The sequence below is a fragment of the Rosa chinensis genome, chromosome 2, assembly GCF_002994745.2.
Source record: "Rosa chinensis cultivar Old Blush chromosome 2, RchiOBHm-V2, whole genome shotgun sequence".
NCBI lineage: Eukaryota > Viridiplantae > Streptophyta > Magnoliopsida > Rosales > Rosaceae > Rosa > Rosa chinensis.
In genome coordinates, this window is record NC_037089.1 from 67,700,728 (window position 1) to 67,724,651 (window position 23,924).

Here is a 23,924-nt window from a genome sequence, read left to right on the forward strand (position 1 = left end):
CATGTATCATTATAGTCTAACACGTACAGTTGCCATCATTGTCTTGGATCTATTGGATTACCCATTAATTGTAAAGTGGGAAATTCTAACTTGTTTTACTCGTAGACAGAAAATGTTCACATAAGAAGTCGAAGTGGGAATTCCTACCAATTAAGTCCTACCTTTGATTCTGTATTTTTTTTTTTCCTTCTCTTTCTTCTGGTTCGAAAGCATTTAGCTTGAGTTGAGGTCATCCCCTAGCTAGTAAGTGATGGAGTAACTAATTAAGTGAAGCCGCCGCCTTAGTCAACCCAATAAGTCGATCTTATCCGGTCATCCCAGTTGTTTCGATCATCATACTTATCCATCCTCACAATATATACGTAACTAAACGTGTGGACCTTTTGATATATTGCCGGACTAAATTGCTTCCTCCTCGGAAATTCGATCATCTTCAAACTAGTACATTAGTTTAAGTGGAGTAATTACTACAAATACAACAAAAATGACCACTTTTATATCAATTGATGTGGATTGTGGTAAAATGCATACTCATTAAAGTATTCATCCCCGGATTTGCAATAGAGATTTTATGGGGCTTCCTAATTTTTGCTTTCGATAGTTTTTTGCTTAGTTGTTTTTGGTCAGATGTCTTTCAACTTTCTTACTAGAGGGGTATGTTCATTCATTACCCCCCCCCCCCCCCCCCACAATATCTAGTTAGTCTTTTTGTCTTTCTTCTTTTATTAATAAATTTGGGGGGAATTTTCCTCTCTTATTAAAAAAAAATTCATCTCATTAATGATAAAAACATAAAGATTTACCACTCTAACAACAAATTTATTGTCAAACTTGTTAAATTGTCCATAAACTAGTAAATAGGTTGTAGGTGGAGTAATTACTACAATTAGAACAAAAATTATCGTTTTTACATCAATTGTTGTAGTTTGTGGTAAATTGCGTCGATGAAAGTAATTACAACTTCGACAATGGAAATTACACAATATATTACTTAAATTACGCAAGGGAGAACTTCATTACACCAATGAGAACATACATTCTTTTAGTCCAAATATAATAGTTTACCTATATGATAACACATTGTGGTAACATTTGTAAATTAGTTCAAAAAACAGTAATAACAAGTTGTACGTGAAGTAGTTTTTATATCTAATTTTTACATTAATTGTTGTGGTTGTCGTAAAATGCATGTAAAAATAATTATATTTGGTTAAGGAAAATACTAATGCTATAACTAATTAGCAATAAAGACCATATAATTAATACTAATTCCGTGAGCCTAGATTAGAAGCTTTTTTTTTTTTAATAAGGAAAAAACGTAATTGTCAATGGGGGCTGAAATTTGCACACCCTATTTTACATTCTACACACCCTTTGCATTTTTTTAATATTTCTTATCAATTCAAGATAAATCTCTTCCAAAACTACCCTTCTCTCCCTCCCTCCACAGAACCGAGAATGATGTTGATTGTAGGTTAAAGTGGAGAACCCAGAAGCAAATCAGCTTCCTGAAGTGGATTCATTACCAGTTGGATTTGTTGACAGCTCCACAAAGCCACTGGCTCCTCCAACTCCCACCTTTGAACAAGAGAAGCCTCCGGGCAATCACGAAGATGATAATGCCTCGGAGATGGATCGTTCGAAGGAGCTTGTGGATGAATTGGGTGCAAATGAGTTGCAAACGAGCCGGGATAAGGGAGAGAAGACACCCAAACTAAAATCATAATAGAAATGTAATCTATTGGATGAGCATCTTGAAACCTTCGCAACAACCAAGTCTTGTGCAACCAAACATGTAACTCTTGAGAAATATATGTCCCAAGTAATTAAGCTATAACATCAACAGATAGCTACTTCTGTTGTGTCTAGAATCCTCATAAAATAGCACATTGCCATAGCAATAACACAAGCAATTATGATTGAGGATTCTTTCAAAATAAACAAATAATCGAACATTGCATAGCCTCATCGAGATAGAGCAGTAGCATGTGCAATGATTCAGTAATCAATTTGCAAATCTAATCAAAGACCCACCCGCTGCTCATGTTAGTCCAAAGTCATCCTTCATCTCCGTCTCAACTAAGAAGCTCTCCAGCTCCCCTTTGTTCCACTCATCCAAGATTTCGGCCAACTCCGAATTCGAAAGCCCACTGATGTTCTTCAATACGTCGTAGGAAGAACATCATCGCCGACGACGATAACGCTGACGCTGACGTCATCTTCCCTCCGATTCCCCATAGCACCTCAGTCGCCTCGATCACCCTCCACGACGATCGCAAAGACCTATATGCCCCCAGATCATCTCCCTCCCCGACCAAAGTACCCACCTTTATCGACCTCTCTGATGAACCTGACGACATCGACGAGATTCGGATCCTCCGATTCAAACCCACCAAAACCCACTTCAAAAAGCGAAGGACAAACCTGTTTATAACAGGGTTCGTATCAGAACCGGGCCAATCCTCCTCCGATTCTCTCACTGACTACCCGCCATTCGTCTGTGATATTTGCGCCGATGACAAGTTTGGGTACCAATCTTTTCCAATCGAGAACTGCAACCATGTGTATTGCTCTGATTGTGTGATCAACTACCTCGATTCCAAGCTCCAAGGAAACGAACCCACAATTTGGACCCGCCTTCGCCACGCATAGCCCGTTCTCTACCTGGGCAACCTTGTGGAGAATATCCTAAACGTTGGAGTACGTCTGGTGAGAGAGAGAGAGAGAGAGAGAGTGCGTGTTTTAGTTGTAGGCTGTGGAAGGGAGAGGATGAGACAGAAAGTATAAGGGTGATTTGGTAAAAGCAGCACAAGGGGTGTGTAGAATGTAAAATAGGGTGTGCAAATTTCAGCCCCCTTGTCAATAGTGTAATTGTTAATTGATAATCAAACATTAATTGACTAATGATAAATTAATTAGTAATAAATACTATTTAACAGTGTTCTAAAAAACGACCGCCTAGGCGCTGGGCGGCAGCAAACCGACTCGAGTAATGGGTAATCGGAGGCATTGGGCAGACATGATTTAGGCGGGCTGGGCGGGCGCCTAGGCTGGTTGGGCGGCCTAGGCGGCTAGGCGCTGGGCGGGTTGGGCGGGCGCCTGGGCGGGTTGGGCGAGCTCCTAGGCTGGCTGGGCGGGCGCCTAGGTGGGCTGGGCGGCCTAGGCGGTTTTAGGCGTTGAAATTCATCAAATGATTTAGATCTAAGATCTTAATGATTTTCGAAGCAAATGGAATTCAACTTTACATCTACATTTGAGATCTCATTGAAACTTTGAATTCTGAAGCACTTAATGACCTCATGCTTAATTGATCAAAAGATCTCAATGATCAATGCTTAGGACGATGAGGAGAAGGATTTATCGACCTGGGATTTTGGGAAGGTAGATAGAATGAAAGAGAAGATAGACGAATTGAACTTTGTCTTTTAAAAAAAGGAAAAAGAACTAGAAATTCTAGTAAATATAAACTCTTCTAAGTAGTTTTTAAAACTCTTTTTAAGTCTTTATATATATTTTATATATAATTATATGATATAAAAATTAAGAAAATAAAAATCGCCTAGGCGCTTGGGCACTAGTCCCCTAGCCACCGCCTGACTAGCGCCTAGCGATTTTTCGAACCTTGCTATTTAACTATTGGCTAAGAGCATCTTTAGCAATGCTAGCCATTTTTGAGTCAAATTTTAGCTAAAGTAGCTAAAAAGTCATTTTAGCTAGCCACTTTAGAATTGCGTCTGCATCAATGCTCTCTATTTTAGCTAGTTTTAAATTTATATTATTTTTTAAATGTATTTATAAATTACATAAAATAACTTAAAAGGAATGTTTTAAATTATAGGGAGCCTCATCCCGCTCTCTATATTTAGGAGCGAGATAGCTAAAAGTTATAATAGAGAGCCACTTAGGAGTCTGGTGCAGTTGCTAAAATAGATAAAAAGTTAAACATGCTCTCCAAAATAGCTAAGGAACCACAATAGAGAGTCTGCTAAAGATACTCTAAGGACTAAACTATGAATTGTAATAGTTATAGGCTTGCTTTAGATAAGTGAGCGATAAGTTCAAATATAATTGGTCTATCCTATGTATCACTGTGGTTTTACCACGAAGCCTTGTCATGTCCATTGTGAGGCAGTGGGTGCGTATGTAATGACCTTCTTGGCATGCGTTTTATCAATGGAATTACCATTCATTCAAAAAAAAAAAGGACTAAACAGGTTACCAAATTTAAATATTTTGGACCATTTGATATATTACTAATCTAATAATCCAAAATATTTAACAAAATGGGTGTATGGCAAATATCCGGATACCTAAGAAAATTCCCATCTTCAATATCAACTAATGAATTCTAGGAGAGATGGAAATTATTGGAGGGCACACACTTGTATTCTGAAAAGACTGCCCTGTTAGCTCGGGAGAGTCTATGAGATAAATATCTACAAAACTGAGTACGATACTAGCTGGCTGGCTAGCTACTATCTCCCAACTTTTAAGACAATTGAATTCTCATGTTATAAGCCTCAAATTAGTAGAGCCTTGATATATAGAGGACTTGGAATAAAGAAAAGGGAAGAAATTAAAAGCTCGTCTTTGATCCATATACGTACAGATATGGCCCAAAATAAAAGGCTAATGAAGTCTAGATCTTCCGCGTGATAGATTTTTTTATTTTGTGTTTCATCTGTATTAGTTATAATTAAGTACTCTGAATCGAAGATCTTAAGTTGGAGATAGATGAGCGAGGTAAATTTCAGACAGCGCCTATAGAGGAAGCTGAAAGAAAAGAAACCTTCGAGTAGAGGAGAGTCTAAGTCATGCAACAGAAACCATTGTTCTAATTTATGATAGGAATCTTTCACCTGAATGAGAAATGGATCGATGGAGATTAGAATTATCTGCATTCTAATATGATCGATCATATGACATCTTTGAGAACTTGGAAAAACATATTGTAAGTACTTCATTGTAATTATTTGATAGATACGAAGGGGCAACGGAATGCTGATAATTAAATAAGACCCTTGCTGTATCGATGTTTCATTCCCAACATAGGAGTGGTGATTCTGCGTATGGGGAAATTCTAGTGTAGTGGTGGGTATCTCATACCCACATTTACAAAAGTGAGAACAAATTTTGTTGTCAAAGTTGTAATTTGAGTCATACTTTGTGTAATCTTAGTTCTAATAATAGTAATTACAGATCTTACGACATTTTACAAGTTTTTGAACAAATTCGTTGTCAATGTTGTAATCTTAGTTATAATAATGGTAATTACACCTCTTACGACATTTTTACAAGCTTTTGAACAAATTTGTTGTCAATGTTGTAATTTTTGTTTAACTATATATAAATAGTGTAAATAAATATGGTAACTTTTGTTCTCAATGTTGTAATTTTGGTTCACATACTTGTAAATTTTTGTTCAAATAGTTGTAAATGAGGGTATCTCATACCCACCAGTACACTAGCTTATCTCTCTGCGTATGATCATTTAAGAAGAACATACAAAGAGACAAACCCTTAATTTGTTAATTATTTGAGGATTTCTTTTTCGTTGCCAGCAATTACATTACAGACTAAATAACATATATATTTTTTTTTTGGACAAAATACTGTTTACTCCATATACTTATAGGGTCTCGACGTTTCAGTCCCTGACGTTTCAATTTCACCTAAAAAGTCCCTGAATTTTCCAATTTCACCTAAAAAGTCCCTGCCGTCAATTTTCCGTTAAAAAGTCTGTTATCTTGCTGACGTGGCACTATTTCAACAGTAAAATGACTATTTTACCCTTACTGACCCAAAAAAAAATTTACTCTTTTTTCTCTATTTTTTTAATTTGTTCTTTTTTATTCCTACTTTTTCTTTTAACTCTTTTTTCTCTATTTTTTTAATTTGTTCTTTTTTATTCCTACTTTTTTTTAAACTCTTTTTTCTCTCTTTTTTTAACTCTCTTTTCTCTTTTTTTTTATTTGTTCGCTCTCCTTTATATATATATATATATATATATATATATATATTTCTTTCTCTTTTCTATTTAGCTCTTCTTCCTCTTCCTCCTCTCTGCTCTTCGGCCTTATTTTCCTCCTCCCTGATCGCAGCTCCAGTTTTCGGCCACGCTTAGAAGCCAGAATGGTCGGGTTCTCTTCCCTTCATATTCCGGCCCCTTCGTGGTGTCGGAGCTATATCAGAAGCTTTCTCTCGACGTCAATGACATTTCTTTGGTGTTGGTTTGCTGAGATGATGAGCTAATAGAGATTCAAAGAGGATAAGATATTTGAGTTTTCCTGCGAGTTTCCATGTTTTGGTCTATTTGGCAGTTTCTGATCGTAACTTTAGAGAGAAATGTTTGAACTGTTTTGGCACCGAAGAAAGGGAGGTGAAACGTGAATTGATTTGATTTGGGTGTGCTCCGATTTGGTTTGGAACCGCTGTATGGATAGAGGTGATTAGGAGAGGTGGTGATGCTTGCTAGCATGACGGGGATGATGGATGGACGGTGGAATGGTCAGCAGTTGCTTGGAGCGGCGGGCACGCCAACGGTGATTAGGAGAGGTGGTGATGCTCGCCGAAAACTGGAGCTGAGATTAGGGAGGAGGAAAAGAAGGCCGAAGAGCAGAAAGGAGGGAGAGGAAGAAGAGGTAAACATAAAAGAGAAAGAAATAAAAAAAAAAACAAAAGAGAGAGAACAAATAAAAAAAGAGGAAAAAAGTTTTAAAAAAAAAAGAGAAAAAAGAGTAGGAAAAATAAAGAGAAAAGAGGGTTAAAAAAAGAAGAGAACAAATAAATAAATAAAAAAAAGAGAAAAGAGAGTTAAAAAAAAAGTAGGCAAAAAAAAAAGAGTAGGAAAAAAAAGAAGAGAACAAATTAAAAAAATAGAGAAAAAAGAGTTAAAAAAAAAGAACAAACTAAAAAAATAGAGAAAAAAGAGTTAAAAAAAGAAAAAAAAAAGAGTAAATTATTTTTTTTGGGTCAATAAGGGTAAAATAGTCATTTTACTGTTGAAATAGTGCCACGTCAGCAAGATAACAGATTTTTTAACGGAAAATTGACGGCAGAGACTTTTTAGATGAAATTGGAAAGTTCAGGGACTTTTTAGGTGAAATTGAAACGTCAGGGACTGAAACGTCGAGACCCTATAAGTATAGGAAGTAAACAGTATTTTGTCCTCTTTTTTTTCTCGAGTGGAGGAGCACAATTTGGGAAGTGCAAGAGCTAGGGTTCGATCTTCCTTCATCTTCTTCAACTTCACAAAGAAAAATAAATAAATAAAATAAAATCCTACACAGTATTCGTACTACTGCAACAGTGAAAGAAAAAGATCTTTTAAAAATCGACCTAAAATAAAACTCAGCAAGTCCTTCCCCATTATGTTGGCATTAATTTCTTGATCGATACATCATGCATATATTTTGGCTTAGGTAGGGTTACAAGTAAGCATTTATTTCTGCAAAAGCGTGGTTACATGAATGAAGAGTGCCTATATATAATTATCCTAGAACTCTCTTAATAATTAATCCTATAACTCTCTTAACTAGTTAAATTTGACATGATTAATCACATTAGAGTTGTATTCTCGCATTCTCTTTTGTCAGTTTTGTGGCCATGCCACTTGCCCATCACCACCAATGGAGGGAGGCCAGGGCCAACCTATCTCTGATACAACAATTTTCAAAGAACTGCTGCCTGCCTTCTCCAAATCGTCAAACAAGTTTTCGTAGCCAGTTGTCCATCTGTAACCAGAATTAATGGATATGTAAAGAGAGCATATTGAAGGTCTTTTTTTTTTTTTTTTTCTGATAGATTAATTAATAGAAATTAAAAGAAGCACTGAAACATACACAACCCAATTAGCAGAGATAGTCCATATATAGCTCTACGCAGACCCCATTATAACCTAAAACACGACTCCAAGGAAAATCCAAAATGAAAAGGTCGTTGTTATTATCCTCCACCACTAGAAGAGAAGAAGAACAAAACAGGATCAAGAAAGGGTCGGTAATTCGGCCTGAATGGTCCTATTGATGGAGTGGAGGATTCTTGGAGGATTATAGGATGAACTGCCGAGAAGACTTTAATTTTATTAGCAAGACCAGCTTTCGAAATTGCATTTTGAATTTTTTCCATGGCAGGGCCAACAAATGGTGCTAAAGGACCTGTAGCATCTATGTCATTTCCAACCGCAATGTATTTGAAATTGACGTTTCCATAGGTTACAACATTTTTTTGGACCCAATCATCGGCACTGGCTTGGTTAGAAGAAATGTCCTCAAGGCGTTCGTTTTCGACATTTTCCATGACAAACACCAATCTGGGCACCTGCATCATGAATATGCACATTAATTAGCTATATAAAACAAGATAGCTAAACAAGCTTTAAGTACATAATAAGAACACACTGATTGACTATGAGAGAGAGAGAAAGAGAGAGAGCTGTTGTGGTAAAGGTAGCCATTAGGATCACAAAAAGTAGCAACTGAATTGGAAACTATGGAAGGGACTTCGACAACTACACGAGACTTGGCCATCTTGTATTCTTGTATATTCAAAAGGTGTAGTTAGCAACTTTTGAATGAATTTCCACTAGTCAAGAACTAGCATAGTAGCATTGACATGACCCAGATTTCCACAAATAAATACAAAGTGTAACTGTGAAAGTACGTAGTTGACCCAGATTTCCACAAATAAATACAGAGTGTAACTGTGTAAGTACGTAGTTCACAAGTTGCATAGTAACCCTGACTTATCAAAGAGGCAATCAGTTGAACAAGTCTGCTTTCTTGAGTTTCTTCCCCTTTGGACAAGTTGATGAAGAAAACTTCTTGCTTGTACCTATATATCTCCTGCCTAACTTATAAGACAATTGAGTCCTTATGTTACAAGCCTCACATTGGCCTCGGAGGATTTAGAAGAAAATAAACGAGAAGAAAAAGACTTTCATATGGCCCAAAGCCCCAAAAGAAACGGCAAATGAACTAGTCTCGATCTTCATTCGATATGTACGTGGTATATAATATAAGTATGTAACTTTTGTGTTTTGTGCTAGTACTCGATCTGAAGTAAAGATATTGAGGGGGAGGTAGATGAGGTAGGTACGTCTATGATTAATTAGTGCTCATCTCTGCCAGACAATATTATAGATTGCAGCTAGATAGCACAAGCCGATCCATAGAAGCTGAAAGAAAAGAACCTAAAGACTCTTGGTTTAGGGTTTAGTCATATACTCATATATAATTAATCATTAGTCTTCATTTGTGCTTGGGTTTCTAATGCTCACTCTATTTTCCGTCTCTGGGTTGAAAAAGATTAAGGGTTTCAATTTGCTGAATGAAAGTGGCGGGAAAGGGACGTGGAAGGGTTAATTTACCCGCCAAAATTCAAATATATAAATGGCAACGAACACAAACGCTCTTCGAACCGCTGAGTTGGGGTTTAAAAGCCACGCGCGAAAATTATATAAAGCATTATTGATCAATTTTCTGAAAAAGAAAAAAATAGAAGTCCCCCTCACTTGATGCTCCGTGAAGCAAAGCGATCATCTTCATCCTTTGTAACATCGTAAAGTCTTCTTCTTCAACCACTCTCTATATTCATATGCATATGTTAATGGGTAAGGGCCGGTGCGGCTGCTCTCAGACATTAATTGATGAAACCGATGAATATAAATAGGGGGACATAAAGCCTAAACCCCATAATACAATACACATTAAGAAGACCTCCTGAATAATAACAGGAGACTCCACAACTACAATGTATTCGAACACGCACCTAATAGCAAAGAGCATCATAAGGACGACTCTATTTGCTTTACAAGAATGGTGGCATATCGGAAAGTTAAAGCAGTGCCATAAAACCAATAAATTAGCTGTTTTCCCACTATGCTGACGACTGGAAAGAAATCCGCCAACACGATATTTCATCCTGTCACCAGGAGGTTGCACCCGATTCAAGAATTGCCGCCTCACTAAGACAGATAAGGCATACTGAATATGCAACCTGGTACCGAGCCCACATGGCAGGGAGTTATTGTAGAAAAACTACCCCTAAACTTGATACCTAAAATGAAAACTAAATAATACCTACTATAAGCCCACCAGCAGAGGCCTAGGGACTGAAGGCAGGCCCACGATTCCGGACAGGCCCACAACACTAGAGAACAAGCCTACGACCAATGTCCCGTTTGGAATTGAGGCACCACAGCCATCGATCGTTGACTACGTCGAATTACTACCGAAGACAGAGGTCGGACCACACCACGGTTGATATGTGCCGCCGACGCACATAGACGGCCAAGCATTGTCGTGAAATAAATCCTATACGGCAGCATGTGCAACAACCGCCGCCGGATCGCAAAAATCCTCAAAGTCAGATTGCAGCCGGATTCGGATATCATCCTCGAATGAGCAATCCACTCTCCCCCAGCCTTCAAAGACCGAATGCAATGGCCGAATTGTTGGCCCAAGTTGGCGGCAGTTGCAGGCTGGTCGTCGATCGCTGTAGTTGCAGACTGATGCAGATTCAAACCTCAGTTGCAGGCCGGTCGTCGACCTATCCCCCGCTTTGGACCTTCACTTGCGGACTGAGAAATCCTACCTACCCGTCCGAAGACGACGTCCCGAAGACGTGCCGCCGGACGGAACATTGGAACACGACGATTCTGCGCTTCTTGGAAACTGTTTTTGGTCTTCTCCGAATAACGCGGAGTACTTTTTTCAAACAACACCCCCCTAATATCTGTTTGTTTTGTAAGCTATGGCTTCTGCTGTTTATTTGCTTCGGTTTTTCCTCCATTAGTTGAAAGATTCAAGGTTGATCGATTCAATAGTTCACATGGCATTGTGGAAATTGTTGAATTTCTCGGATTCTCTGATCTGTTCTATGACCTCTTATACTTAATCACTTGATGTAGGACGAGAATGTGCTCAGTTTAGCCAGAAAACCATAAAAGCAAAGAAGCGGAGTAGAATCAAGAAGAGTGATTGGAAAATAGGTAACTCACGCGTAATGAGATTTTTAGCCGCGGGAATATTCAAGAAGATTTGGTTTTGGACCTTTCGAGTTACTCATACAAAAAAAGTCAGGTTTTGATTTTGAATCAGATTTGACTAACTTTTGGCCAGAATGTTCGTTTGAGACGCATGGTACCTTTCCAGAATAGGAACGACGAGATCTTCAAGACTCACTTTAGTGAGCCCTATCAGATTTAGGCCAAAATGTATCGTCTTAATTATCCGATTTGTGATTTAATATTTTTAGGCTAGTTTTACATTCTTTTTATTTTAGGTTTTCTAGTTTATTTTGGATTTGTTTTGTTTTAATCCATGGGCTTTAGGGTTTCATTGTTAGTCGCCCTAGGGTTTCTTTTCCCATATATAAGCAACCTTAAACGACTGCAGAACTATCTTCTATCTTATTATCAATTGAATATAGAATTTTCTCTTTTATCTCTGGTAGACTCCAGAACTATTTGTTTAGGTTTATTGCTTGTAAACCTAAGTGATCTTTTCCGACTGCGTCATCACTGTTTCTTTACGTTTTGAATGTATCTTTGAGCAAGAAATTTGAATATTTCCTTGATGTCATCACTTGAATTAGGGGTTTTGGACATCAAATGTTAGATCATGCATGCGCTAATTTGCACTCTATTTGATTAAAAAGAGAAGCCGGAGACTTTAATATTCAAAAAATAAATCTATGAGTGAAGCCATAGTGTTATTAAGAGTAACTCTATCTGTTCCCACAGGCATGAAGTCAACTCACTACTAGAAAAACCCCCCATCACACACGGATGAGAATCCGTGTGAAATCGTAGTATTGCATACGGAAATCCGTGTGAAAATATCAATACACACGGTACAACGACGGATTAATAATCCGTACGTATTGCTGGCGTTGCTAATACTACTTTCACACGGATTTTTGCTATCCGTGTGAATGTATTCGATGGGTCCCACTTAAATCACATCTCCAGCAATTACTTCAGAAAAAAATAAAAAATCTGTGTGAATGAAATATATTTATTAAACTTTTATTAAATTATTTACATATTTATTTTTTTGTCTATCAAATTATTGTCCTTTTTTTGTTTGATTTTTATTTTTATTTTTTTGTCCGACGAACCGCCAGTGCCTCCACCATAAGCACAGATTCACTCCTCAAGACCTAGAAACCAAAACCGTAGTTAGATCCATAAGCAACTGAGAATGAATTTGAGAAACTAAAATCAGCCTCCACACGACGAAACAATGAAGCAACAACAAGAAGCAGCCATAACCGTTACCTTAGCGACTCGCTTGGTACCCCGGTACCGGATCATGTGACCCCAGCCGGCCATCAACGCGATTCCGAACACCATCCCATCAGAAGCCTCGAAATCAGCCCCATTTCTGCAGATTCCGTTCACAACCTCCTTGAAACCAATCAAACACCACAATCCACCAAATCAAACCAAAATTCCACCAAAATTCAAACCAAATCCGCCACAATCAAACATATTAGCTTTGTTGCCGGCGATAGATATGAGAGAAAGATAGAGAGATTATATTAGAAGAGAAATTTGGGGGGGAGACGGAGAGCGACGGAGGGAGACGGAGTACCATAGTGTTCCGAGAGAGAGATGAGCGAGATTTACAGCTCTGGGCTTCTCGACAACTTCGGGATTTTTTGGAGTTGCAGAAGCCTTTTTTTTTGCAACATGAGCTGCAGAAGCTTTGGAAGTGAGAGTATTGAGGCGGCATGGGGAGGCATGGGTTTTATATGGGGGGAGGGTACTGATGCCCTAGATAACAAGATGGGCCTTCAATTGTTTTTCTTTTTTTTCGATAAGGCCTTCAATTGTTGTAAATTTGTAATTCCTACCCCGATTCTTAACTTTTTTTTGGGGCCACAAGTTTTTCACTATTTTCATTACAATTGTGACAAAATGATAAAATATAAAAATATATATAAAAAATTGTGATAAAAATTGTCACAATTTTCACTATAATTGTGACAAAATGAAAAAATAAAAAATAAAATATTTAAATAAATTCTGAAGTTCTTCAGTATGGAGTTCCAATTTCCACTCTGAGTCTCCGAATCTAAAATATATAGCATTAGATGCATTTAGCGAGACGAAGTAATTTATAGCTATGTTGTGATCCAATTATCTAGGGAGAAGGTAGTATACAAAGAATTTATGGAAAGAAATTAATGAATTGGGATATTGGAATTTCCAAATAGTTATCAAAAAGACTTCACACAGATATCTGTGTGAAACAAAATATTTTCAGAATTAATATGTTGTGTATAAACATGTTTATTAATTTTAAATAGTTAAGTTTATTTTATTTTATTTTGAAATAAGATTCACACGGATTTTTTCTATATCAACTCTAATTCATACCGAAATCTGTGTGAATGTCGGACAAAAATAAAATAATTTTTAAAACATAAATAAATTTTAACACGGACGTCTGTGTGTAATCATAATTCACACGGACTTCCGTGTAAATTTCACACGGAAATCCGTGTGAACTTTGGCGGTCCCACTTTTAGTTTTCATTTCACACGGAAAACTATGTGAACATGGTTTTACACACAAAAATCTGTGTGTTTGCAGTGTTTTACACACAGATGCTTCTTCGTGTGAATATCTGTGTAAACCAAATCTGTGTGTGATAGGGGATTTTTCTAGTAGTGACTTATCCCCGTCTAGCTAGTTTTGTTTCAATTTCAGCTTATCTGTTATTGTTTGAGTTAGTTATGTAGAATCATAAACATTTTGCTCCCCTCTTAGATGGCACAAGAGTTGAGTCCTATATTGCAATAGAATCGAACGTGAACTCCGACAGCTGCAAGCCCAGGATCTGCCGCCAAGAATACAAGATGGAGTGTCCTGTTGAGCCCAGGATTTGGGTCGTTTGACTGTAATACTATATTACTCTAAGGGCACGTTTACTTACTTGGAATGAAATGAAATGATTACGGAGTAAAAACACTCATGTGTTTACTAACACATAAAGGAATTTGAATGATTTCGGGTAAAAGAATTCATGTGTTTACTAATACATGAAGGAATCGAAATGGGTGTAGGTCAGTATGTCTCACCTATTTATCAGGAATCGATTCCTAAATATTCAGGAATTTGATTACGAAGTGGGGAGATGAGTTTAGGAATTAATCCTCCGAAATCAATACCGATTCCTTTCTTCTCCCATTCCACTTGTCTCTGATTCATGATTATTTTCCATTCAAAGTAAGTAAACGTACCATAAAAATGTCCGAAACGAGGAACTGAAACCAACTCCAAGCATGAAGATTCAAGAGAACCTATAACGTGGAACTGAAGCCAAATCTCGACCACACGAAGATGCAATGAAATTAGGCAATGATCTCCACCAAATAGCGCGCATCATCATAGTAAGCTAACCATCAAGTATTATCCTCGTGGTAACTGGTAAATATGATGAAACAAGAAAATTATGGCTACCAGCAATATGAATAAAATTTAGCCAAGCCAAGTCAATCTCAACCCATATAAATATATTTGTGTTCATTTAAGTACTCAAGTCACACGAAAAGCTTCCATAGTTGCTAAAACATAGGCGTGAATATCATAGGTGATAAGTAAAACAACATTCTATGTCCATTCCCTAAAAGAGCTTCTCAAAAATTCGTAACATATCAGAACTTACACTTTTACAGCAAGTCATTGAATGCTTTGCGGAAACGATGAATGCACGTGTAAAAAGGTACGCAGTATGCGGTAGAGCGCATACTAGTTGTTATAAGTAAGATATACAGGAGAAACCAACAATATTGCCGTCTTAGCTCAGCTGGTAGAGCGCGTGGCTTTTAACCACGTGGTCGTGGGTTCGATTCCCACAGACGGCGTCGTGTTTTGATTTAGTTTAGTTCTGAATTTTTTGAGATATTTTACTAATTGGTTAGTCATAAACAACCTCGGATGTCATCTTCTGTTTTTCTTTTCTTTTTTGGTTCTGTATGAGTATGATTCAAAGAAGACCACTAACCACCCCAGAAATCTCATAACGCAGGTCCAACTTTGTTTTATTCTCCCAATTTGGTGTCTTTTTCTTATCAAAATGTCGAGTGTGGAATCCAAGTAATTCTACTTGGATTAATCAAGTTCAGGAGTGGTGGAAGCTGGAAGGTAAAACCAGGTGAAGCGTCTTGTATCTCATCAGTATACTTGCTCCTAGCTAATCTCACAATGTGGAAGTCTTTTTCAACTTTTGAGAACAAAGTTATAGTTCGTATGAGATATTTTCAGATTAATCATTTCTCCAGCAACTTTACATGCTCATAGAACCGAATACATTGCCAAGTTTGCCTTCTGTAACCACAAAAACCTCCATCGTAATTCGAAAACAGTAAAACTGACGACACAACGTATCATCCAGGTTAATTTCGGCTTTCCGTCAGTTGATAAGGTCTTTCCTCAAGAGATCTCCTATAATGGCAAAGAGTTGTGGAAAACACTGCATACATGTGCTACTACTGCTACTACTCCAAATGTCCTACAAGCTCAGCTAGTACCTTTGTTGGTGAAAATGTGCCGATCTTTTCTTTTGTTTTGATATCTCTATACTCAACTTCTTCGACAAAAATCTGAGTTGTATCATGAAATTCATGAGATTATTATTATATTTTCTGTCATACATTTTATAAAGCCCTCAGGTCCAGCCACAATTTTAGTTATTGGACTGATATACCCGCTAGAACTGGACCAGTTCATGAAATTATGGAAACATGGGGATGTCATTGATGTAACATTTGTTAAGGTTCACAACAACAGCCAAGATGATAAAAAGGGACAAGTCTCTGAAGGATAGCTCGTGGGAGTAGGGTATACACCAGCACTATGAATTATTGATTATTATTCAATCTTAACGAAAGAATGGAGTACTGGACCAAGAAGTAATACGAAATGTGACACGGATTTAGATCCGAATATTCATTCTTCTTTCAACATCTACCTATAATCACTAATTGTTATTTAACTGTGCAACTGTCTCTCAGTATTATTATAGACACCCTTGGATCTTGATCCAACTCTTTCTTATTTCTTTTCTGTTTCGGTTCTATATGATCCAATGAAAACCAATAACTACCCAAAAGGTTTCATATTGCATGTTCAGATTTGTTTTATTCACTACAATCCAGTCTTTTTTTTGGTTCTTTCCTTATCAATAACCGACAGATTATTGGCGTTTGCTAATCAAACTAGTTGGGGAATTCTCCTCGTAGTTACTGAACATTGTTGAACATGTAAAGAGACTAATGTCATGGCTTAGCAAATAGAGATGGTTGTTTCGACCGTGCGCAGCTCATGGACTGTATGCTTATCGGAAGTTCAGAACAAATCAAAGCCATTCAGTACACGGGACAAGTTCAGTGAAAAATCATAAATAATCCTTCTTTTCAACCCAGTTTGGAAAATGTGACAATATTACAAAGAATAGAAGAAAATTGTTCTGGAATATATCAAACATATGAAGCAATCACAATCGGTTGAAAACTTTGTCAAAGAGTGTCATAGAAGATCACCAAAACAGAGAAACTTCTGTTTAGGGGTTCTTGTATGTAACACAGATTTGAGTATACATTATACAAACTAGCCTGTCCATCTTCGTAACCATAAAGCTCGATTTAGATAAATACGATACCTAACACCACCCTCTTTGAAGGCTTCAATTCATCTGCCATGATGCCTTTTCCTTTTCTGGGTTTCTTCTACCAGTCACTAGCAAAAGCATGAATAGGCCAAATGGTTCTTCTTTGACACATAATGCGTGATGAAATTGGTAGCAGATGCAGAAGAGCTGGAAATGTCAGCTGGCACAAGTATTTCAGTTTTGCTGGAAGCAATTCTCTTGCCGGCTACATTTGCATAGAACAAGCCAGAGATGGCTGGTACAAATACATCACTCTGAGAACATACATAGTAGTCGATGATCTTTTCAAATTCAGAACCCTCTGAACCCAGGAACTTTGATTTTTTGTCTGCAGGGATAATGCCATCCTGCAACAGATTCCAGAGGTGTTGAGTACATAAATCTAGAACTTAAATATCAATGTTATTGATTACTAGGAAGAGTATGACCATTCCAAAAGAATAACCAGCAAGTACACCAGAGATTTTAAATAGATCAAAGTTCATTTTGACTACTCTAGATTAAAAGTTAAGTATCCATTAGTTATCAACTGAGGTTAAAAGCTGGCTAATCATACATAAATAAACAAATAGAAAAAAGGTAAAACATCAAGGAAGAGCAGAAGAAGCATGTACCTTTACGTAAGTTTTAGGAAAGATATCTTTCAGATTATCAAGGCTGCTGTCCCATCTTGATTCAGTTACATAAATGGTAGTATCCTTACCAAATCCAATTTTCCTCAGAAATAAAGCAATCTCTTGCGGATTGTAACAACTTTTTGTTCCACTTTCATCTCCTTGGCAACCATTCTGCTCCAGCATCTCAACCCTCAAGTCCACTGCTATAAATTGGCCATTTGTCTTGCGACTCAAAGTTCTCAGGCGCTCAACGGTTGAATCAACTACTTCACTAATTTCTGGTTGCAACTCTAAAGTTCCAAACATTCCTAAACATGCAACCGAATCACTAGCACTCTTTTTTTCTGTCTTCTTCATATTTACTGAGGGAAAGTAAGTCGCCAGCCTTATGTTGCCCTTGGATCTGTAAATTGGTTCCACATGTTCTACAATGTAATCTTCTGTAACCCGATTAGGGACCTTCACAGCAGCAAGATTCCTTGATGATAGTTTACCAGGTCGTTCTTTTGCTACTCTAACAACACCGTCCAGGCTAAGAATAAACTTCTCAACATCATAAATCTCTTCAAAGCTCCTGGAAGAAAATCCAAATAAGTTTAAGACTTCAATGGATATAAAAGACAATCACTTAGTTCATAGTATTGTTCATTCAGCAAGTTCACTTATCGGTGCCTTGTTTACTACATCACTAACGGCCAAAGACTTACACAAGCAAGACAAAAGGGGTATTCTTAGTTTAAAACTAGAAATTGTCATAGCAAATCAAGGTTTTAAACTAAGCATTTGCAACTAACCTTTCATCCCCTGGTTTGCTCCCTCTAATGTCAGGAACTACAAGAGTTGCCCCAAGATACCTTGCCACCACAACTGCATCAGCAATCTAGAGAATACAAAGGAAAAGTACAACAAAAAAAAGTACAACAAAAATCAATGGCTAATAAAAAAGAATTATGGAAATTTTACCAAATCAATGGCTAATAAAAAAAAAGTACAACAAAAATTTCTTAATAAACATATACAACATCCACCAAGTAGCAATACACATTTCCAATCACATTTAACAATCATTTTGACCGGCATGGACATGTACTATTTATTATTTAAGTTCTGTAAATGTAAAACCAGCCTGCAGAGAATGGTAGAGAATAAATATAAAAAAGAAGATCCAGGGACTGGACGGTAGAGATACACTTGTAACACCGTCCACTGATTGACAAAAGGATGCATATTTTGAAAAGAAATGATTATATTGAGGAAAATTTAGATCCAGTTAAGGAGGCCAACAACCATAAAGAACAGAAAACACAATCAACTAATTCAAATCTTAATTAATTTATTTATTTTAAATACCTGTGAAACATGGTATTCAGGACCATTTGTTAATGAGAAAAGGACAAACCCCTCTGTCTGCTCTACATCATCTGCAGTCAGGTTATAAGCATTCAAATGTATCAGGGAACACCAGATTGGATCAGCATCACAATGAAGTGATGAAAACTATCAGTCATTTAGCATTTAGCAATGTAAAGCAAACTTACCCAAAGCTGGCTTAGACCAACATGGTTTTAGCTCTTCGCCATCATCATTAAAATTCCCACCCTTCTTAGCAAGGGAAAAAAGACCCTCCTTTGAAATCTTGGCATTCTCTAAGGCATCTCTTCCTTCTCCAGGAAATTTCTCCTACACAAGGCAAACCAAAAGAAAATGAATTGAACATTCCAGATAACAAATGCTCCAATTTATTCGTTATAAATAACCAAACGATTAACTCATAAATCCACATGAATTTCGTTAGAACTCACAAAAATATTTTAAGAGTGACTATTGAATTCAAAAAGTATCACTCAACAGAGATTTCATTATAACTAGCAGATTCAGTTAACCAAAATATTTCTTGAACAATTGGAGAACTCAAAACTCTAAATCCATTTTGCCTCTCTATTGCTAACAAACAAAGGATGGGAATTGACAAAACTAAACAGTACTGAATGGGCTAAATCCAACAGAAACTCTCAGTAATCGTTTTTGTCATGACTCAACTTAAATCACAGCAAATCATTCAAAACCGATCAGAGAAAACAACTCAAATGGAACCAAACAAAAACTGCAGAACTCCAGACTGACAGAATGAGATAAAAGCAATGACATTTATGTGATTCTTCTGCCAAAAAAAACCAAGGCAAAGTAGATCAGATACAACAGCAATGAGTAAAGCATTGTAAAGGGTATTGAGGACTCACTTCAACATAATCAAAATGGTCTCTTTTGATCATATGCCCAAGCATCACAAACATTGTCACTGTCAGTATCCCTGCCACTACCTGCCTCAAATCCACACCCATCTCTTTCTCTCTCTTTTCACAAACCCAGATCCTACTCCACACTGTCACTCTAACCAATAGAGAGAGTGAGAAGACCAAGAAAGTGAGAGCCTTGAGAGATCAAGATTGAATCCTAGTGTCTAGTGGTGTGGGAGCACTAGAAAATGAAGCAGCTGGGGTTAAAGGGTGAGATATGAGAGAGAGAGATAGAGGACTATTGTATTGGGAAGGAGCTGAAATGGAAAGCTTTAAAGAAAGGACAAACAGACATTTTGTGACGCAGGACTGAAGGAGTGATAGACACAACACCATTTGTTACGCCAATTGAATAATGATGCTTTGTAACTTCTTGGGTTTCTCTTTCTTACAGCACCGACACTTTCCTCCACGATAGGGACGCCTGGCCTAAACTTGCTTCTGCAACTCTCACTTTCTTTCTCTTCCTTCTCTTTTCTTTTTCTTTTGGTGTTTTTTGATTTTTGTGACTTGGATGGTTGGGAAAATAATTGAAAATGGTAAAGTACCATGTTTTTGGTATTGAAATAAAATAATATTTCCTTAAATACCGGTTATCTTTTTTTAGAGAAAACGATTGCAACCGCTATATAAAACGTCGTAATGAAGTTAGAAGTCAATTTATGTGTCACTCGTTAACGAGATTTATTATTATCAATTAATACAGTTAAAATGAAGAAATTTGTAACTGTTAAATGAAAATCTTGAACTATTTCAAAGCAACCAATCTCAATCTAAACCATTCTAATCACATTCAATGAGAATCTACTTAGGTACACATATTTTTTGTTTTGAGGAAACTATTTAGCTAGTAGCTACACATTGAAATTACATGATCTATATAAATAATACATTTATTAGTTGAACAAAGAACATTTCCAAATTAACCAAGCTTTTTTGATATGCATGAGAGTGAGTTGGATATAGTACTTCTTATAAATTTGAATCAAGAACTAAAGTTGGCAAGAAAAATATTTGTACAAACCAATAAACTTGTTTTGATGATCACTTGATTAGAGAGAGGGGCAACCATTAGGATTTAAGCTTGGAATGCGATTAAGTCTTTATTTAATTATAAAGAGAATTATCGTGTCGGTTGTGTTCCTGCCTCAGCCTATACTTTTCATAAGTATGTGATGTTTCTATCCTTCATTATTCATTAATCGAATACATAAAAGCATGATGATTTGTTAATCATTGATTACTTATTTTGTATCTTTTGCTACTGTCTCATGCCTTGAGGGTAATGTCAAAGAATAAGCTTTCTCCACTGCTACTGTATGGCTTTGTCTTTTAGACTTTTCCAAGTTGAGCTCTTTTAATAATCTGTAGGATAGTGGCAAATCTGATGAGGACCTGCAAATCATCCGCCTCAGACAGCGGATTGTAAGTCAACAAAGACATACAAGTTTGTATTAACAAAATCAAAATTGTGTTTAGGGGCAACTTAATTATTGTTACTCCGGATCCGTCATTTCAGACATTAACCGTATTTGCGTTAGCGGTTAAGCGAAAGTGTATAATATCTCAAATAGGCCCTAATGAGTTGATTAAGGGGATGGTAGACTTTTTGCAAGCAATTTACTTTGCATTGAAATTACTATAATTTGTGATGTGTAATGAACTCGTAGAATATTCGGATGACTTTTGTTTAATTTGTTGGATGATTTTTTTCAGTTTTTTTATTAAGGAAATCTTGGTTTGAATGAACTATCAGTGGTTAGAGGAGCAAGATTGCTCAACTAATCTTTGTGTTAGTCAATTGAATCAATGGTAAATGAATCATACAGATGATCTAATTAAGGTGGAGGGTGATTTCAACTTGTATTAGGCTTGCTTTAAATAATATCTAGGACTTACCATTTTTTGTTTTGCAGAAAATAACTTATATGTAATTTATTAAAATTTCTTTTCACCCTCCCTACCAAAAAAAAAAAACAAATTGGGAGAGTTTTTTTTTTTTTTAAAGAAGGGCCGGTGCGGCTGCCCTCAAGCCTTCATTAATAAAACTACTGAATACAAAGAGGTGGGGGAGGGACGTAAAGCCTAAACTCCGAACAATTAGTAACACGAGAACTTCCTGAATAATAACAAGAGCTCCCACTAATCCTATGTATTCAAACATGCACCAACCAGCAAGGGTTGACGTACCAGATATCTGGGCAACACCATTTGCTTTACAGGAGTGACATAACGGAAAGACAAAGCGCATACAAAGCCATAAAGCAATAAAACCAGCTTTCCCACTATGCTGTCGACCAGAACAACCTCTAGCGACACTTCGTTTCATCCTGCCACCAGGAGATTGCTTCCATTTGATAATGACCCGCCACCTCTCTAGGACAAACAAGGCACTATGAGTGCACACCCACACCGACCTATGGCAGTGACTTATTGTAAACAGTAAACAAGCAGAAATAAAAAGACCAACATAAATAACATAGCTAGCCCAAGCTGGGCCCAAGAAAGGAGCCCAAGCCCAAGCAACTATCCAAGGAAGAGGAAGCCCACCAACTGCCAGCCGAGCCTGGCCCAACCCCATCCCAGCCACCGCCGACAGACCACCTTCCCTCCATACTTGCCGAGTTCCCACCGTCCACGCTGCACCATCACCCCAGACCGCACCACCCTGCCAAGGCGAAACCAAAGCACGCCTGACCCTTCCAAATGGGATCCATATCAGATTGGATCCAATCGATCCAAACCAGATCACACCACCAGGATCCTTCCAGATCGGGGAAAACCCATACCTGATCAAACCCCGCCGCCACCCAACCAACCATCCTCCGACCCCACGATAGTATACCCCACCTCCGCCCAAGCCAGCCAGGGGCAAACCACAACACGACAGCCACCGTGTTCTCCTCCTTCCTCACCTTACAAACCACTGCCGCCATCTCCCCACACCGGCTGATAATGTCGATCGAGGAGCCCGGCACCACATCAGTCCCACAGGGGACTACAAAGGCCAATCCAACGACGGCGAATGGGCTCGCAGCCGGACAGGAGGAAATCCCATTGTTTTCTCGTCAAGCTCGTGCAGGCACGTTCTCTGAGTTTTCATAGTTGGATAGTTAATTAGGTTAAGAGTTGCTCAATCATACAACTTGGGTTTGGGTGGGAACGCGCCCCACACGCTTTGGAAAAACTTGGGTTTCTGGTATTCGGCAGTCCTGGTCTAGTGGCGCCCTCATTCTAGCGCTGGTCTCTGGCTGTGTTGGTGTGTAGTGGTTGCTGCCAGACGAGCTACGTACGGTTTCCGGTGGTGTGGAGATTGGGTGGTTGCACTCGGTGTCTCTTTTGTCTGGTTGGCGGCGATGGTTTCTTTGAATTGGCTTCTTACCTTGGTTAAGGCCAGGACGGCGGTCATGGCTAGCTTTGCTAGTTGGGCTGACAGGGTTTTGGTCAATGGTGGAAGGGCTCTCGGTGGCTGGATAGTTGGTTCTGTGATTTGCCACGGTGGTGTGGTCTCTGTGTGTCAGATATAGGCTGCGGTGGATTTTGGGGGATTGCAGTGGGGTTCATGAGAGCCTGGTGTTGGTCTGGCGGTTTGGGGTGGAGAGATGTTCATGGGTGGGGCGGGTCTCCGTGCAAGGGTGGAATTACAGAGGCGAGTTCGGGTTGGGGGAGGTTCCATGCAGTGGGTTTGCTATTCAGGGCCCATTGCGGTTTAGATTTGGTATGGGGGAGTTGGTCACTGATCTCACTATTCCAGCAACAGGGATTTCCAAATGGTCGAGGTCATTCACTCAACGATGGGAAAAAGTTCTTGACGGCGGTCTTTTGAGTTTTAGTAGGGTTTCTTTTTTTGTTAGGTTAGTGTTAATAAGTCCCTGCTCTTTTAAGATAGGGTTGGGTTCCTACTCTTTTGAGCTAGGATTGGGTCTAGGTGCTATGTCATGTAAATGGTGTCATCTCCAAGGACGAGGACTATTTGGTTCAATTCTGGTTTACTTTTGGTGTTGATTCGCTGACGAGTGATCCTTTACACGTGGTCTGGTACTTTTAGACACGGTGTTGAAGAGGACGCAGTCTTCTGTGCAGTTGATTACGAGGTATTACTGGAACTTTCGGGATCATATGATCAATGTAGCCTTGGAAATGGGCGTATTGTGGTTAGAGTTTGGGCCAATTGGCCTAATGGTTTCTGTAACTGCAGTTTCTTGGGGTATTGGTTCATGCCCCCCCCCCCCCCCCCAATGTATGTTTTCCGATTGATTGAATGAATACTTATCTTTTTCTAAAAAAAAAAAAAAGATAGTTAATTAGGTTGGGGTGCACCATACTATACA

General features: G+C 38.1%; 2 protein-coding genes and 1 non-coding gene across 3 annotated transcripts; 1 reads left to right on the top strand and 2 right to left on the bottom strand.

Annotated features, from left to right (window-relative positions):
* Positions 1 to 7,944: 7,944 nt before the first annotated feature.
* LOC112184830 (glucan endo-1,3-beta-glucosidase, basic isoform) lies at positions 7,945 to 8,528 on the bottom strand. The gene is made up of 2 exons (XM_040513549.1): positions 8,502 to 8,528; positions 7,945 to 8,319 (listed from the first exon to the last, which is right to left on the bottom strand). The coding sequence occupies exons 1-2, from the start codon at positions 8,526 to 8,528 to the stop codon at positions 7,945 to 7,947; spliced, it is 402 nt and encodes a 133-aa protein (XP_040369483.1).
* A 6,273-nt stretch (positions 8,529 to 14,801) lies between these two features.
* Positions 14,802 to 14,874, top strand: TRNAK-UUU. Its single transcript has one exon. It is a non-coding gene; the product is annotated as a tRNA-Lys (tRNA).
* A 1,520-nt stretch (positions 14,875 to 16,394) lies between these two features.
* Positions 16,395 to 19,922, bottom strand: LOC112188595 (protein MANNAN SYNTHESIS-RELATED 1). Its single transcript, XM_024327742.2, has 6 exons — positions 19,537 to 19,922; positions 18,835 to 18,976; positions 18,647 to 18,717; positions 18,091 to 18,176; positions 17,294 to 17,870; positions 16,395 to 17,026 (listed from the first exon to the last, which is right to left on the bottom strand). The coding sequence occupies exons 1-6, from the start codon at positions 19,636 to 19,638 to the stop codon at positions 16,748 to 16,750; spliced, it is 1,257 nt and encodes a 418-aa protein (XP_024183510.1). The 5' UTR covers positions 19,639 to 19,922; the 3' UTR covers positions 16,395 to 16,747.
* Positions 19,923 to 23,924: the final 4,002 nt, after the last annotated feature.